At 52.8% G+C, this 18,141-nt stretch overlaps 2 protein-coding genes across 6 annotated transcripts in view; one reads left to right on the forward strand and one right to left on the reverse strand.

Moving 5' to 3' along the window:
* LOC126540035 (uncharacterized) overlaps window positions 1–18,141 on the forward strand; it is a 43,787-nt gene that overhangs the window by 7,710 nt on the left and 17,936 nt on the right. For 4 of the 5 annotated variants that reach the window (XM_050186837.3, XM_050186835.3, XM_050186839.3 and 1 more), the window contains exon 2: window positions 17,436–17,662. In XM_050186837.3, coding sequence (XP_050042794.1) covers window positions 17,444–17,662 — 219 coding nt within the window. In that variant the 5' untranslated portion in view covers window positions 17,436–17,443. Of the gene's footprint in view, window positions 1–17,050; window positions 17,663–18,141 lie in introns of those variants that run through there. The other variant, XM_050186836.2, reaches the window with a different exon arrangement.
* Window positions 3,638–4,513, reverse strand: LOC126540042 (uncharacterized). Its single transcript, XM_050186849.2, has one exon. The coding sequence runs from the start codon at window positions 4,503–4,505 to the stop codon at window positions 3,657–3,659; it is 849 nt and encodes a 282-aa protein (XP_050042806.1). The 5' UTR covers window positions 4,506–4,513; the 3' UTR covers window positions 3,638–3,656.

Below are 18,141 nucleotides of genomic sequence, written 5' to 3' on the forward strand. Positions count from 1 at the left end.
GAAAAGTTTGGAATAGCTTTACACTACAGCGCCCTAGGTTACGTCGTTTCCAAGGATCGAACTCTCCCCGATCCAGTCAAACTTCGAGCCGTCGCCGAATTCCCTCAGCCGACGTCCGTCCAAAAAAATTAAAGTATGAGGTTTTACGTGCCAAAACCACGATCTGATTATGAGGCACGCCGTAGTGGGGGACTCGGGAAATTTAGACCGCCTGGGGTTTTTTAACGTGCACCTAAATCTAAGTACACGGGTGTTTTCGTATTTCGCCCCCATCGAAATGCGGCCGCCGTGGCCCGGATTCGATCCCGCGACCTCGTGCTTAGCAGCCAAACACCACAGCCACTAAGCAACCGCGGCAAGTTTCTGTCAAAGAATTGCGCAGTTTCATAGCTACGTGCTCTTACTTCAGACGCTTCGTTCGCAATTTTGTCGCCGTCATATCGCCCCTGACGAAGCTACTTCAAAGCAACGGGCCCCTCACTTCGTAGTCGTCCGAGTGCGACGAGGCCTTGACAAAGCTCTCTCGTTTACTAACGTCTCCGCCAATTTTGCGCCATTACGAACCGACAGCACCCACCGAGGTGTACACAGATGCCAGCGGTATTGGCCTCGGCTCTGTTCTTGCCCAGCGCAGACAAGGGTTTCCTGAATATGTCATGGTTTGTGCAAGTCGTGCGCTTATGAAACCTGAGACAAATTACACCTTGACAGAAAAGAATGCCTGACCATCATCTGGGCACTTACTAAATGCCAGCTTTATTTGTATGGCCGTCCATTTGATATAGTCACGGACCACCATGCACTATGTTGTTTGTCGTCCTTGAAAGATCCCTCAGGCCATCTTGCTCGATGGGCATTTCGCGTGCAGTACTACGATATCCGCGTGCTGTACCGCAGCGGACGCCAGAATTCTGACGCAGACGCCTTCTCGCGCACGCCTTTGCCGGACGACAATGCCTGCTGCTTACTATGCCGGTTTGTGTTTCTCCGCTCGACCTTACCACCATCGCTTCTGAGCAGCGCAAGGACCATTGGATTGCCTCCCTTATAGAACTGCTTTCTTGTTCACCAGGACAACCAGCTTGCGTCGTCAAGCTCACCATTTCGCCATTCGCGACAACCTGCTTCACCGACGCAATTATAACCCCGACGGGTGCCAGTGATTGCTAGTAGTACCTCGCAGTTTGCGTTCTGAAATATGCGTAGCTTTCCACGCCGATCCACACTGTGCATGCTTGGGAATTTTCAAAACTTATCAACGCCTTCGACAGCGGTACTACTGGCGAGGGATGTACAGCTACGTTCAGAATTTCGCTCGCTCTTGCCCCGATTGTCAGCGCCGCAAATCTTCACCCCGCCTCTTGCCACGCGTTCTGCAACCTTTACCTTGCCCTACCCGCCCGTTTGGGCACATCGGCATTGATTTATATAGGCCCCTTCTGCTGATATCGGGTGGAAACAGCAGGGCCATTGTGGCAGTCGAACACCTCAAGCAATATGCCGAAATTGCCACCCTCTCGGCAGCTACCACGCGCAATGTTGCCACCTTCCTGCTTCGTGGGTTACCTCAGGAACTGCTCAGTGATCGCGGACATGTCTTCCTGTCCTAAGCAGCTGAAGCCATTCTTAAAGAATGTCACGTTGTTCATCGCGCAACTACGGCGTACCATCTTCAAACCAATGACCTTACAGAACACTTCAACCGTCCGCTCAACGATACGCTTGCCATGTACGTCGTCTCCGACCACACATATTCGGACGTCATTTTGCCCTTCGTAACCTACGCATACAACACAGTTACTCAGAGCACCATCAGCTTTTCCCCCTTATTCTTCGCCCGAAGGGCGAAGCACTGACTGCGATAGGCTTAGCTTTGCGGTCGAACTTCTCCGACTGTATTCCAACTGTATGTGGGTACAACTAACGTGGACACGACATACGGAGGTATGGTATGGTGTGGTGTGGCAAAACCTTAATGAGGTCCTGCAGACCGTGAGTCTTCACGAAGCGGGCCGCTCCCACGTAGGAACCGGAAGGCCGAGCCTCTCGGCCGCATCGTGGGCCTGCTGGACAGCCCAGAGTTGGTCAGCCAGAAGAGGGCTGCGGAGAACCGCCTCCCATCTGGCCGAGCTGTTATTGATGATAGAGAGTGACCGGACACACCGCCAGAGCATGCGGTCTAACGGAGGTGCGCCAGAATTTCTGGCTTAACGCGCTATGTATGTTCTGTAATGACATTGCACGGGCGCCACTACGCGGCCCGTAGAGATTCGCGCCAATAAAATTACGTCACTTTCATGTTTGAGCACTCAAATCGTATTGCACTTTTAATATTTAATAGTCTGAAAAGATTTAAGACCCGTGCGCCGTGAATGTTATGTTTAATGCCATTCGTTTATGCGCAGTCATTCTCAAAATCCTCAGGAATGATTTAGTCAAGAACTTAAGACCTGGTATGAGCTACTTTCGTGATTGAATAGTGTAGCAACATAACCCGCTTACACGGCATGGATAAGGCTAATTATTGCCTACATTAACCTAAATGCAGTAGAACCTCACCGATACGTTCCCGTTACGTACGTTTTCCCAGCGCCAACGTTCGCAGTCAAGAACACAAGAAATGACCCAAGAGTTACGCTCGTATTTACCAGTTCATATGTTCACGGAAAACGCGATTTGTCGGCAGCAACGTTCATTACGTCGCCAAACTGCGATCGCATTATACGTTTTCCGGCCGCTAGATCCCATGTAAACAAGGAAATACACGAGGTGCGCGCGATCGACATCAGTATATAGCTGCCCGCCGCAGCAGCTTCACCGCAATACTCGCACGTCCGTCTCACGTGAAAACGCCGGCGCCCACTCATTTTCTCATTTCGGTACCAGCAAATTTTCTCCGGGTCGTCGCATGCGGCATTCACAGCAATCACCACCAATCCAACTGCGATAAGCATCTTCACTTATCTGTGTTACAGCACGTGGTGCGTAGTACCATTGGTAGCGTACTGCACGCTTTTAGTAGGCGATAATCCAGACGACGGCGCGATGTGGGCATCACGTTTCGCTTCGGCGGCATCCGGCTTCGCCCATCAGTTCGATTTCGTTTCGGTTCCCCGTCACCCCCTTAAAACATCACGCAATAGGAAAACAACAAAACGCGTCTCGGGCAGCCGGAGTACCACCAACGCGCGTGGTCGTCTCGTGCCGCAACGATCCGAGCGATGCTTCGCATTACGCAGATGTCAACAATAGCCGAGTCTGTCGAATTTCAGTTATTCGGATCGTACATTTTCCCGGTTAGTACGTTATTCTCGCGGCTTTTTTTCGAAACTATGAACGAGGTTCTACTGTATATGTGCGGAGCCCCACGGCGACATCGACGGAGAAAATTTGCTTGGAGTGTCCATATAAAGGGCGCCCCACATTCAGTGTTCTTTCGGCGTTTATTGGCGTTTCGTCACCCGGCGTCGTCCCTAGGCGTCGACGATGAGGGTGGCGCGCTCTTAGCGCGATGAAAACACGGAAACAAGAAAGGCGAACAAGGACAAACGCAGCGCCGCCGGAAGCGGCTCGATGAGCGCAGACCAATCAGCGCTGGTCTGTCTGAAAAACATTTATTTAGACAAGTTTTGCGTCAACACTAGGTGGGCTCCCCCTTACGGGAGCCCATTGGCGTCGGCCGCCGCCCGGGCCCGCTCGACCAAGGCCCGTTGGGCCGTCAGGTCAGAGCAGCCGAGCAGGGCTGCCTCCCAGTCCTCCCGGGAAGGGTTGGGTAGGGGGGTTAGATTTGGGGTTTTTTGACATTCCCATACCATGTGGAAAATGTCTGAGGACTTTTCCCCACAGTGCGGGCACTCCCCCGTGCAAGCGGGGTCAAAGTATTTTAAGGCTGCCGGGCACAGCAGAGTTTTGGTATAAAGGCGAAGGAGAATGCACTCCTCCGCCTTTGTGAGGCCCTTACAGGGCTTGGGATAGATGGCATGGCCGGATTGGTAGAGCTGAACGATCTCTTTGAAAGTATAGGCAGGATTGGGTTCGGGGTCCGGATCGTTGGGGGACGAAGGTGATGCCCGGAAAGTGAGCGCGCGGGCGACGGCATCGGCCGTCTCGTTTCCTTCGAGGCCCCTGTGAGCGGGAGTCCAGATAATCGTACGGTGGGATGGGGCACCGAGATAGTCGCTGTTTTGCAAAATTTTGTAGGCAAGGTACGGTATGTGCCCCTGCTCAATATTGCGGCAAGCACCCCTCGAGTCGGTGATGATGACCCGCGAGTGTTGATCTGCGGCGGCTAGCGCGATGGCAACCACCTCCGCGTGTGTAATGTTGTGTGCACGGAAAGTGAGTCCGTTTACTGCTGTGTTTTGGTGGACGACTGCGGCCGTGTACCAACCCCCATGGTACGGGCCGGAGGCGTCCACGTAGAAGACTCCGTGTTTGTGTCCGTAGTGGCGAGCCAAGGCTTCCGCCCTCGCGAGGCGTCTGCCACTATGGTCCTCTCGTGTCATGTTGACCGGAAGAGTGCGCACGTGCAGGGCATACCTCCACTGTGATGGGATAAGTACGTGCTCTTCCGTATGTATTGAATGATGGATGTGTAGTCGGGCAAGGAGGCGGCGACCCGACGGCGTTTTAGAGAGTCTCGTGTATTGGTTCATCAAGTGTGCCTCTCGCAGCTCTTTAAAGGTGTTCACCATCCCCAGGCCCAGGAGGCGCAGGTTGGAGGTACTGACCGGGAGGTCGAGGGCACGCTTGTAGATTTTACGGAGAATGACTTCGAGTGCATTCTCGTCAAGTTTGCGTAGGTGGAGGTATGGAGCCGAGTAAAGGACTCGACTGGTTACAAATGCATGCGCCAGCCGCAAGGCGTCTTTGCATCGTAACCCCCCGCGCTTGTTCGAAACCCGGCGGACCATCCGGCCCACCTGGTCCCCCACCTTACGCAATTTGGCCAATGTTGTGTCAGCTTTGCGATTTTTGTGAATAAAGAGCCCCAGTACTCGGATCTCGTCGTGTTCGGGTATGGGTCCACTGTTAAGGGAGAGGTCGATTTTGGCGGTGCACTTTGGTGAGGGGCGTATGTGCACAAATTCAGATTTGGACGGGGAGCACTGAAGGCCGCATCGACGGGCATAGTTGTCTACGATGTCCGCCGCATGCTGCAGGTTGGCCTCCATTTCTCCTACCGAGCCGTGTTTAGCCCAGATGGTGATGTCGTCGGCATACAGCGCGTGCTGGATGCCGTCGACCCTCGCCAGCTGAGCGGGAAGTCTCATCATCGCCAAATTGAATAGGAGGGGCGAGAGGACCGCTCCCTGCGGGGTCCCTCGCGTGCCTAATAGGTATGGGCCGTGTTCGCTGTCCTGAATCCGAATGTATGATTGTCGGTCAGTGAGAAATTGCCTAATGTGGTTAAAGGTGTTTCGGCCGCAATCTGTTTGGGAAAGATGTGTTAGAATAATTTCGTGGGTCACGTTGTCGAAGGCCCCCTTCAAATCCAAAGCGAGTACTACTTTGTCACTTAGGGGATATTCGATCGGGTCGAGAATTTCTCGGTCAAGTTGAAGCAAGACATCTTGTGCGGACCGGTGTGGGCGGAATCCGAACATGGTGTCTGCGAAAACATTTTTGTTCTCCAGAAACTTAGACAGCCTGTCGCGCACCATCGTCTCCATTAATTTTCCCACACAAGAAGTAAGGGAGATGGGGCGGAGGCTGTCTGTGTTGATGGCTTTACCAGCTTTTGGAATGAAGGTGACCAGAGCGGTCTTCCAATCAATTGGGAGGGGTGTTTCCCCGATCCAAATGGAGTTCATGTAAGCGAGGAGTGTGGAGTAGGCAGAGTCGGGAAGGTTGGCAAGTAATTTGACTGTAATTTTATCCCGTCCCGGTGCCGTTCCTCGCTTCATTTTTGCTAGAGAGAGAGAGAGAGAGAGGAAAGGCAGGGAGGTTAACCAGAGAAAAAGATCCGGTTGGCTACCCTACGCTGGGGAGAGAGGGGAGGGGGAGGTAAAGCGGTAAAAAAGTAGAGATAAGGAAAGGAAGGAGAATAGACACACAATCACAGGCGGTCACTGTCACTGAATACTGTCATCGCACAGCACAGTGACACTTGAAGCACTGTCAACACCTGTTCAGGCTACAGCCGCCTGTCCAATTCTGTCGCCCTCAAGAACCGCAACAGTGCACTCGTCGCCCTCTGCTGCGAAGGCTTATGATGGCGGTATTTTAAAATAAGTTCCTCTGTGAGAGGTCTTTTGTCAAAGCGCGCTATCGCGGTTGCGAGTAATTGTCTCTGTAAATTATATCGAGGACAGTCACAAAGAAGGTGTTGAAAAGTCTCCTCGTCACCACAGTCCTCACACGAGGCGTCGTCGGCCCATCCAATTCGGTAAGCGAAAGACTTGGTGAAAGCCACCCCTAGCCATAGTCGACAAAGCAGGGTAGCTTCGCGACGGCAGAGTCCAGGTGGAATACAAAGGCGTAGAGAGGAGTCAAGATTGTGGAGTCGGTAGCCGTGAAAACTTCCAGCGTTCCACAAGGAGAACGTGATGTCACGGCTGATCAATCGAAGTTTTCGAGCGGCATCTGTCCTTGATAACGGTATCGGCTCCTCTTCGTCCCCTTGAAGAGCCGACCGAGCAGCGTTATCAGCGTGTTCGTTCCCTATGACTCCGCAGTGACTTGGAAGCCACTGAAATCACGTGGTGTCCTTTATCAGTTAAGGTATGAATGAGTTCTCTAATCTCAAATACCAGTTGTTCGTGTGGTCCGCGCCGCAGGGCCGATAGCAGAGATTGCAGTGCAACCTTCGAGTCACTGAATATTGACCATCTTCGAGGTTGTTCTTGGCTGACGAGACGAAGTGCAGCGCGAAGGGCTGCAAGTTCCGCGGCCATCGGTGTCGTTGGGTGACATGTCTTGAAACTGATGGTGGTGGCTTTCGCTGGGAAGACCACGGCTCCAGAGGAACACTGGAGAGTTGCCGATCCATCAGTATAAATATGTACGTGTTCGGCGTACCTCTCGTGCAAAAGGAGCAGAGTTAGTTGTTTAAGAGCAGGTGATGATAGCTCAGATTTTTTCCTGATTCCTGGTACGGTGAGGTGTACTGCGGGTCGAGCCAAACACCATGGAGGAATCGATGGCTTAGTTGCGGGGGTGAAGCCTGATGGGAGGCAGGTATAATACTTCGAAATCGTAGTACAAAATGCTGCCTGAGGCCTTTCTGATGGTAGTGCTGCCAGATGGTGGGAACAGGCACGGGCAACGTGCCTAATGTGCACTCTCAACACCTCTACCGCAATGTGTGTTTGTATAGGTTGGTCCCGAGCAATCGTAATAGTCGCTGCTGTCGATGTGCATTTTGGCAAACCAAGACAAACCCTGAGAGCCCGAGCTTGAATAGCCTGTAGAGCACGAAGATTTGTCTGGCAGGTGTTGGTCAGTAAGGGCAAACTGTATCTCAAGAAGCCCAGAAAAAGAGCCCTGTACAATTCCAACATTGCATACACTGACATTCCCCAAGTCTTTCCTCCCAGAAACTTGAAAAGTTGGGAGATTGCTGTCAGGCGCTTTTTCAAGTAGGTCACGTGCGGGCTGCATGACAGATCTCTATCAATGATTATGCCAAGAAATTTGTGTCTTCTCATAAGAAACTATCTGGCCATTTATTGATATGGCGTAGGGTGTCATTGGTTTGCGAGTGAACGCCAGCAGTGCGCATTTGTCTGACGAGATTTCAAGACCTTGGTTGCGGAGGTATATAGCTGTTAGAGTAGCAGCTTTTTGAAGTCTTGCACGTATCTGAGGACGTGTCACACCTGAGGTCCATATACATATGTCGTCGGCGTACATTGATATCTTGATCACTGCTGGCAGATGATCAACGAGACCAATGAGTGTGAGGTTAAATAGGGTAGGGCTTAGTACACCGCCTTGAGGAACACCTCGGTACGTGTAGTGTAGTGCCGTTTTGCCATCACCGGTACAGACAAAGAACGATCTCATAAAAAGGTAATGAGAGATCCATTGGAAAACTCGACCACCTAGGCCAACCATCTCAAGAGCATCGAGGATAGCCTCGTGAGATACGTTATCGTATGCGCCCTTGACATCCAAGAACAAAGCTGCAGATAGTCTTTTGCGTGACTTTTGAAGCTGGACGTACGTAGCGAGATCATTTTTGCTAGGCCCTCCTTCAGGTCGTGCAGCTAGAACGGTTGGTCCATCTCCGCGTTCTCGGAACCTGCATACGAATACGCGGGCCCTCGGGGGTCCTGCTGAGTACAGAGGTATTGATCTCGGAGTTTGCATGCCAATTTTGAAGTGTCTCCATCGAAGCAGTGAATGGCTCGTTGGAGATGTTTTTGTGTTTCTGCTCGAGTTTGGGTGGGGTCGATTAGGGCGCGGAAGGGGCGCCACGTACTCCGGCTGGACATTTGTCGCGCGGCCGTGTTGCATCGGTCCACCCAGTTAGAGTCAGCGAGTTGGGCCGCGTACTCTGCCGCTCGTTGGGTGAGCTCAGCGATGCGAATTTTGAGTTTCCGATTGTGTTTTTGCCGGCGCCATCGGCGGACAAGGCTGTGCCGGGCCTCCCAGAGATGAAGGAGGTGGTTGTCCACCTCCGGGGTCGCCTCTGAGAGTTGAATTTGAGTTTCCGTGGAGCGAAGGGTGGAAACCAATTGCTGGGACCAGACGTGGTACCCTTGCTCCTGAATGGGGGTCGAGTTGGTGTATGTTTGTCGGAATTTGGTCCAATCGGGCGATTTTGCCTGTGCGAAAGGTCTTGCCAGGATGGGTGCGAATAGTTGTATTGAGTATGCAGTGGTCGCTACCGAGGGTTTCTTCGGTGTTGACCCAGTCTACATATTGAATGTTTTTGGTGAGGGTAAGGTCCGGACACGTGTCCCGGGTCACGGAGTTACCCACGCGAGTTGGGTGGGCAGGGTCGGTGTGGAGAGTAAGGCCCATCGTGGACATCAGTTCCGCCAGCTTACGTCCACGTTTCTCTTCACGCGCGTATCCCCAAAGTGTGCTGGGGGCGTTGAAATCGCCCACGATCACCAGGGGATACCTGCCCGCAGCCTTTAAGGCGCGGCTAAAAAGGTCTGCGAAAGTGATGTTGGCTAACTTAGGGGAACAATAAATGTTGAGAACGTGTAGTGGTGGGTCCTGTTTTCGTAGCGGAAGGAGGGTCACCATCACGTACGAGAATTCTGTTTTGAGGTCAAGGTCAACGAAGTTGGCTGTGTAATTTTTATGCACGCAGATACAGGAGAGGGGGTCCTGCTGAAACGTGGTGTAATTTGTAAGTGTGGCGCCGCTCCCTGGCTCCTGGAGGGCTACCACAGCAGGAAGGTGCTCGAATGTTGTGAGGAAAAATCGTAGGTTGGCCCGCTTAGCGTGGGCCTTGAAACCTCGACAGTTCCACTGGGTAATTAGGATGGGGATGGCCAATTTGGATCGGGGGAAGTTCCTGAATTTAGGGGTGCCCGCCATGATCGGTAAGAGTGGTAGGGGGTTGCGAAGACGATGTTCCATCGCCAGCACTCACGGGGAGGAGAGCATCCTCCATTCCGGAGAGTGAGCAACTGTCTTCGTCATCGAAATCGAGTTGTCGTCGAAACATTTGGGGTACCGGCCGGACACGTCTTTAATTGGGCCGCCTTGCCGGGTGGTGCGAGAGGTTTGCGCGATTTGTTGAGTTATGAGAGAGGGAATCATCTCTGTCAACTTGGCAATCGCGGCATTCATGGCCGCGGAGATTTGGGTTTCAAGAGCGCTAATCCGGCTGTCCATACGGGCCTCGAGGGCGTTGATCCGGGCCTCGAAAGCGGCTACCGCGCTAGGTGCCTCCGCCGGCGCTTCTGTCTCGCTTTCCATTACTTCTACTGCGGGAGTAGGGAGGGGTTGCGTCAATTTTGCTTCGAGTGCTGTAATTTTCTTTAGCAGCATCTCATTTTGCGCCTGGAGAGCCGCGATCACGTTTTGTTCGGCGCTGAGCGCCGCAGGAGGAGTAGAGGGAGGGGAAGAGGAAGCAGCCCTGCCCGCGCCGCTCACCTGTTTTCCTTTTTTGACGGCGTCGGCCCAGGCCCCGGCCGCGTATTTAGAATTGCTCGTAGGTACAACGGGGCGTGCCACTTTTGACGGAGCTCGACGTTTCTGCGCAGGCGCGAGTAAGAGCGGGCGCGAGAGAGAAAATCTGGGGGCTTTTGCTCCTTGAATATATGACTCAGCCTAGGCACTACGGAGGAGGTTTCTTAGATTGCGTTGTATTCGTTTGTCCCCTGACATGCCGGCATTGCGGAGTTCGGTCGAGTTGGTTTATACGCTCCGCCGCTGGCTGCCCGCGCGGTGAGGCAGTGGGCGCGGACGCCGCTTGGTGATCGCTGTGTCTGAAGGGACAATGTTCTGACTGGTGTTTTATAAGTCGCGGGTCGAATTTTTCGTCGCGACGATAGATCGGATTTTTTACAAGCACTGCTCCAGGAGGGCACATGTAACCGGCAAACGGAGGCCTCAGGAGAGCACCTGAGGTTATATTAAAGCAGGCGGCGCAGGATCTCCGGGGCACCCAAGCGGTAGCGGGGGGATCAAAGCTGGAAGCCGGGCGGCCCGTGGGTTGGGGCCGCAGAGGCCGAAGCGTGCCTGGGGGTGTTCGCATAAAACATTGGCTGTCCGCGATAGCGGACAGCCGATCTTATACTCCCCTGGCACGCGCAGGCCTCTGCGAGCCCCAACCCACGGACCAGTCCGGCTTCTAGCTTTGATATCCCCGTTGCCGCTTTGGTGTCCTGGAGGCGCCGCCAATAATGCGAAATAATGACACGTTGTTTTCATTAGTAAAAACATGATCGATTAAATATGATTGCGTCGAGCCGCCAACTTGCGATGCTAAGTTCAGCACAACCGCGCCCCGCGACTTCTGCCGGCACGGCGCGCCTAGGGACAAGCGCATACACCGCGCCCCAAGGGACTCCTCCGTAGTACCTAGGCAGAGTCGTATTTTCAAGAATCAAAACTCCCCACATTTCCTCTCTCGCACCCGCTCTCACTCGCGCATGCGCGCAAACGTCCGTCGTCTCCGCAAGTTCCACTCCCCGTTGTACCTACGAGCAGTTGGAAATACGCGCCCCGGCCACGCCGTGTGGTGGCGCCGTAGATTGCCTCCCGGCTTCTCCGGTAGGGGGCGCTGGCTTGCCGGTCTTGGTAGAGTTACTGTATATGCTACCACAGGTAGCTACCTGTGGTAGCATATACAGTAACTCTAGGTCTTGGTGACGTCCCGGTGCGGCGACCTACCGGGAAGCTCAAGATGGCGGTGTTTTTTCTTGATCGCCGTTATGGTCTTGCCGCCCTTTTGGGCGGCTATTTTGGAGTTGCGGAACTTTGCAGTGCACTCGCGGGAGTTCATGGCGTGTCCACCACCGCACACTGAACACTTGGGCACGCATTCGTGAGGGGCCCGCACCCCCTCCACGAGTGGAATCTGTTGCCCGCACAGACCGCAAGTGTCCTGTCTCAGGTTTGGGCATGCATCCATCCTATGGCCGACAGCACCGCACTTGCCGCAGGCCGGGATTGTACGGTAGTAGGGTTGGACGGGTACCACCATGTTGTCATAGTGAACAAAACGCGGTTTGTCCTTTCCGGCGAAGGTGACACGCGCTTTGTTCGATGTGCCAAATTTTCTCACTTCAACAATGGTACCTGCTCTCCAACGCACCTTTTGCTGAAGTGTCTCCGTCGTGTCCGAGTTGCACACCACGATGACACCGTGGCAAACGTTTCCGCCATCTTGCCGTAGGTATCCGTGGAGCGGGACCGCTCCGCGTTCGGTGTTGACAGAAAAATCCCCGATCACTCGGTCTGCCGTCTCGAGGTCCGGAGTATGGATCACAATCAAATTTTGTTCTCTCGAAGGGAGAATCGATGCGGTCTCTGCCCGCTCGGACCCGAGGTAAGCCGTGAAAGCGGTCCCGTAGCGATTCTCTGAGAAGGCTTCGTGCAAGGAAATATGCTCACGTGGCTTTACAACGATCACGTAGTCATCCGGGTTCGGTTTTAGTAGCGGGCGAGGCTTCCACTTCGTGAAGACCTTGCCCTTGCTTCCAGCAGCGTGCGAGGCAGGAGGCTGCGTCTTGCCGGCTGCGTTGCCGGACGCCGGGGCGGCGGCGGGCGCCACAATCTTGGCTTTCTCTTGCAAGCGGCGAGCGGCCGCGTTGAGGAGAGCTTGGCTTCGAATATTCGAAGGAATCGCAGAATTGGGCTCCTCAGTCGTCGGAACCGTCGTCCAGGACATCGCGTCCGGGTCGTAGCCACGCTGGGTTAGCGTAGAGACGGCCATATTGCCTTGGGAAGCAGTCTTCACGCCGCCGGTCATCGGCGTCGCCGTCAGGCTGGACGGCGTCGCCTACGTGGCGGGGTGAAAAACTGCTCTAAAATTGCGGAAAACCGGCCCACCTGGTTGAAATCGGTGTCCACGTGCGCCGGGTGACTTGCTTTATCAGATGGTAACAAATTTGGTGGCGTACCGTGAAGTTATCCGTGGCTCCGGCCGAGAATTGGCGGAGCCGATGCTCAGCACGTCTGAAGCGAACGCTCCGGTTACGGCGCCTCCAATCAGCGCTGGTCCGCGTGCCGCTACTGCGATTGGACACTCCCTTTCTGGCGGCGTTCGTGCGACGACGCCGAGAGAAGCAACGCCAGAAAACGTCGGTAAAAACGCTGAATGTGCGGCGGCCTTAATTGCTATCGCAATAAAACGACGAAGAGAAGTGGACTTACCGTCAACGCTGTATATACGCTCAATTGCCTAGCAGTGGAACACAGAGCGAAAACGCCTATAACCTGCACCACAACAAGTGCTTAAACATTGGTGTTATATACTCGTAGCCGTCCTGTGCGTTTTAATGCGCAAGCATTCTTTGGCGGGTACCCCAGCCCCGTCACGCGAAAAGTGTAATGTCTTGTATCTGAACATACATGCGTAATTTTCAAAAATATTTAACCGCTATAACAGTGTAAATGTAGATGAATGGTAGCTTTATAAGCGATAACGGACAACTTAAACAAAAAAAAAGAACAAAAAGAGAATGGCCATAGAGATACGTACATAGGGCTCCTTATAAAATGCATGTGGAAGCTGATAGTAGCGGTGGGCCAACTGAAATTAGGGGCTGGATCCACCTGAAATTTGGGGTTGGGTCAACTTGAATTTTAAAGGTGGGCCTGCTCAAATATTGTGGTGGGCCAAATTAAATTATAGGGTGGGTCAACTTAAAATTTGAGGTTGGGCCAACTTGAACGTTGAACATGGGCCAACTGAAATTTGGGGTGGGCTAACCTAAAATTTGCGGGCGGGCAACTTAAATTTGGGGCGGGGCTAACTTAAATAGGAGGGTGGGCCAACTGAAATGTGGACGGTGGTCAGCTTGAAATTTGGGGGTGGGCCAACTAAAGTTTGGGGGCGGGCAAACTTAAATTTGGGGGTATGCATACTTAGAAAACTCCAGTGAAGTTTCCGCATTCTTTTTTCGTCCATTTTACCAAACACCAACGTTCGCACAACAGACGTCAGGACCTAATTCGTACGTCGCAGAGACATTTGTGGTTTACTGGGCTGGATGTAGCAGCGAGCACAGCTTCGAGCGGTGTAGCACGACATAGCAGTGTTTGCTCTTGTGCCCCAATTGTAGGCGTAAAGTTTCAAGGTACGAGACTTGATTAATTCTTGAAAAAAAAATTTACAGCTCCAAGAGAAAATTTTTATTGACAGGAAAGACAGAGAGGTACGTCGACCCGAGCTGGTGATCTCTAGCTTGCTACTCTGCATTGGGAAAGAGGGGAGGGAAGGGAAAGTACTGGGATGGATGATGATGAGAAAAGTGTTGAGTGCTTCTGTACATTCGCCGGTGACCCTACAGCTCCAACGCACATGTTGGAATCTATGTGAATATACCGAAAAGGTGGCTGCGTTCCTCAAGGTCGAAAGTATGCGCTAGTTTACCCAGACTTACCTGCTTAATTGTGACGTCAGTGATTCCAGCTGCCACGACACCGAAACTACTTATTACAGTTTGGATATGTTTGTACGAACATTGCTCGGAGACATCTGAACAACACTGTCGGACCTGAATGAGAGGCAAGGTATACCGGTAACATTAAGGCCGACCGCAAGTACATAAAGCTCTAGAGCCCTGGCGTTGAAATTGGGCAGCAAGGAATGTATAGCTTGTTTGCGAAAACTTATCGCAGAATTAACGTTATTTTGTAAGTTAGCTTGTGTATACATGCGAGTGTTATTCTTTTTTCCTTCTCGGTAAATGGCTGACGGTCGTCGCAATGCAAGCTGCAATGTCTTGCTTGTCGCGGCAAGATGGCGGTCATGGCGCTTCCGAGCTTCATTTGCCTTGATACCCGGAGATGCAGCGAGTCGCTTCAAACGCATTGCCTCTCTTGCGTTGGTCCGTCGCGTCCCTGGACTATGTGGTGTCGGACGCGCCTCGCAGCCCTGATGCATGCGACTTATACGCTCAGCCTCTCTTGAGCGCCGCTTGCGTTCAGCGGCTGCCGCACGTCGCGTGTTGGGAGACACTGGTTTGGCGAGAGCAGGCATCCTTCCCACACGATACCGCAAAGTAAACTGCCGCCACCGCCGCTGCCACACCACACCCAAGCAGACGGTCGCCACGCGCGCCTCGCGGCAGTGACGTCAGGCCACACAGCGCCGAAGTGGGAGGACACCTCAAGCGCCTGACGACAGTGACGTCAGGGCGCACCGTCGAACACACGGCCGCCACGCGTGCCGATGTGATGAGTCATCCCACGCGGCGCCGAACCACCCCGACACCCGCACTTGACGACAGTGACGTCACGCACGCGAGCCAATCAGGAGGCGCACACCTGCGCCTAGCGACAGTGACGTCACTACACAGAGTGGACCAATCAGGAGGCCGGAAAGCTGTGACATTTTCTGCTAACGGCAGATGACCTTGACAATGAGCCATTAAAGGCTTCCTTCCCCCTTAATACAGCAAGCGCTTGAGCACTGACTCTTCGGCGAGGGCGGTTGCTGGCCATGTACATACGTATATTGATAAAATAACCCACGTGTGTTACTATGCAAAAAAACACTAAATAATAATATGTGTCTAGAAAAAGCATTTGAGGCGTTTTAAGGGCACGTAAAGAGAAATACTAAAAGTTTAGAATCATTATCTATTTTTTCAAGTCGCTGCTTTAACTTGTAGGGATAAAAAAAATGGGGCGGGGAGGTCGGGTTCATTGCCTTTTTTTAATTAAGTCGAAAGTTTGCCCCTCCGTCATCAAACGTGTGAAGCACGCATGTTATGCTACATAATTGAAAAACACGTGTAGGCCACTTTTGAATTTCGTGCGCAAACAGCAATATCTGTACCACAGTGTTACACCTGCCGCGGTAGCACAATAGATATGGCGTTGCGCCGCAGAGGTCGCGGGTTCGATCCTCGCAGCGACTGGCGCATTTCGATGGGGGCAATAACGCCGGCGTACTTATACCTAGGTGCTCATTATAGAGCCCCAGATGGTCAACGCTACAATTTACTAACCTTAACGTCAGTGTGACGACGCGTTTTTTGCCTTTTTTTCTTTCACTCATTAGGCTAAGTCATTGTTTGCATTAGGATGAAATGCCCTCCTTTAGCTCTTTATAAAAGCGAAGCTTTCTTTAACTCGCCGGTTTTTGTGACAGTTGCTGCGGCCTGGCTGTTCCCTTGCCGAATAGGCCAACCAATCACAGCGGAGTATGCGCGCCGACTGCGTCGTCGGATTCCTTGCGCCAACACAATATGGCGCTCGCCTCCGGCGGCCGTGTGGAGGACAGACAAAAAAAGAACCAGAAAGCTCGCCTTCGAGCAACCGCGGCTGCTCGGCAATGAGGAAGTAAACGCTTCTTGCAGATAGAATGAATTCGAACTTCGCTACGTACGTATGCACATGCTGCCTCTGAAACCATGATGTGTTTATGTGTGCATGCGTGCGTGCGCGCTTCGACTCTTTAAACACTCACATTAAGCTTCGCTGTATATAGATTCCAACTGATTAGATCTGCTGCATTTTTAATCGACAAAAGGTAAAATAGTTACGAAGAGACGGCGCCCAATTTGGTGTCGCCGACCGCTAGCACGGAAAATCTAAAGGCCAAATTTTGCAGGCAACCGCAAGCTGGCGTTCTCGCACAGATGGTGCGGGACAGCTCGTGCAGGTAGATAGGACAGCTCGTGCGTCGAAACGCAGCGAGAGCGCAGAAATGTGTTCCAGACAGATATGGGCGCTTCGGCTGCTCGCGTCACCACGCGCCTGGAGCCACGTCGAGCGTATAAGCGTATAGCGCTACGTTTCCTATATGCGCGATCTGGCTGCAGTACGCGCTCGCGCTCATGTGCTCGTCTGGCCGCGCAACGTGGTGCGAAGCGGCTTTGTCCTGCATCTGCTCGACCGACGGATAGTAGCTAAATCCAGGATTGTAATCAAATCCGGGGCTGTCACTAGCTAAGTACGAAGCGATGTCTGTTAAGGCGTCTTTGCCACCATACCAGCAGTTAAAGAACTGGCGCGCGTGTCTTGTAGATGCAAGCAGCCATTCCACGCGAGACGCAGCAGAAGCAAGGCGCATAGACGCGCACTTACACGCGTCGGCAAACCCACGTGTAGTCGCCACCGACCTTAAGCCGAAACCACACGTACGCTTGCGGACGCTCACAAGCTCGCGTCTACGCGCCTTGCGCCTGCCATGTCTCGCGAGGAATAGTAATTTGCATCCACAAATACTCGCGGCAGCGCGCGCTCACTGGGCTCATCACAGATGCCTTGGAAGACGCCACTTTGGAAGAAGCCACTTCGCACGGTTATTGAGTGTTTCAAAATGCTTCGATACCTGTAAAAGTAATTGTTATATGTTTAGAGCTGTTAGAGCAGCACAAAGAGGAAAGGTTAAGTCCTTTCTTGCGTGATACAAATCTGCTTCGCGCAGAGTTGAATGTACCGCGCCGTAGCTGCGTAGCTAGGCGCGCCGACGCGAGGCAGCCCAAGCGCGCGATAACAGAGCAGCTGTTCATGACCGCTCACTGAGATCGCGCCGCGTTTTCCACGCGTGCGAGCCGTGCCGCACTGTCTGCGCATGCGCGGGCGCGCGGACGCGAGCTTGCGCGCGTCCGCAAGCGTACGTGTGGTCTGGGCTTCACGCTTTCGCGTCTTTACTGCGTTACCGCGTTAATAATGGCAGTTTCAGTGTCCTAGGACTACAATTTTGCAACATAGTTTAACGCAGTATTCCCCGTTAGTGTCCCTTTAACTGCCAAGATTGCAGCGTGCGTCCTGCTTTGCCGACGAAAACGGGGTTCTGAGCGTGGTCGACCCCAGTGTGGTTACCGCGTTGTCTTCCCTCGCCGAAGCGCACGGCATGGCGGGATACCAGCTGCTGCTTAAGTGGTTGCTCCTGGGAGCTGCCACGTGTCCCTCGGGCGCTCTGATTGGGCCGGGAGAGGAGAAGACGACGGCCATATTCCTCACCAGCAGCGGAGGCGCGTCCGTAGTCGCCAGCTCCAGCAAGAAGCCCGCCACGACAGCGGGCCGCATCACTACGAGAGGCCCGCGTCCAGCCGGAAGCCCGCGTCCAGCTGTAAGCTCTCAACCAAATGTGTACTAACTTAGTGCATGCCACAGCATACGGCTTTATCAACGATTCATTCACAGCTTCAATACTCTTTACTACCAACAACATTACTGGTGATTATTATTATTATTATTATTATTATTATTATTATTAGTAGTAGTAGTAGTAGTAGTAGTAGTGTGTAATTTCGATGTAGAGGCATCGGAAGGAAGCTTAAGCTCTGCCAGATCTGTCTACCCCAAAATACCAAATTAGCCTCTCACGAAAAAAGAAAAAAAGAAAAGAAAGTATAACATATCGAAGAAGCACGATACACACACGAACACATGCGCACAAAGATTGTCACTTCTACGGGAACCAGCCCCGAAAGCACAGTCCAGCAACTGTAGGATAATCCGTGATTACGCAGGACTGAATGAGTCCACATAGTGTTCTTCATATACGCACAAGGACAACACCGCTCGGACATCCGCTCGTTAAAAAAG

This window comes from Dermacentor andersoni, chromosome 2 (genome assembly GCF_023375885.2).
Source record: "Dermacentor andersoni chromosome 2, qqDerAnde1_hic_scaffold, whole genome shotgun sequence".
NCBI classification, from domain to species: domain Eukaryota; kingdom Metazoa; phylum Arthropoda; class Arachnida; order Ixodida; family Ixodidae; genus Dermacentor; species Dermacentor andersoni.

What these genes read in the sequence shown, in the direction of transcription:
- LOC126540042 (XM_050186849.2), bottom strand. Translation starts at nt 4,505, where the DNA reads ATGACACGAGAGGACCATAGTGGCAGACGCCTCGCGAGGGCGGAAGCC.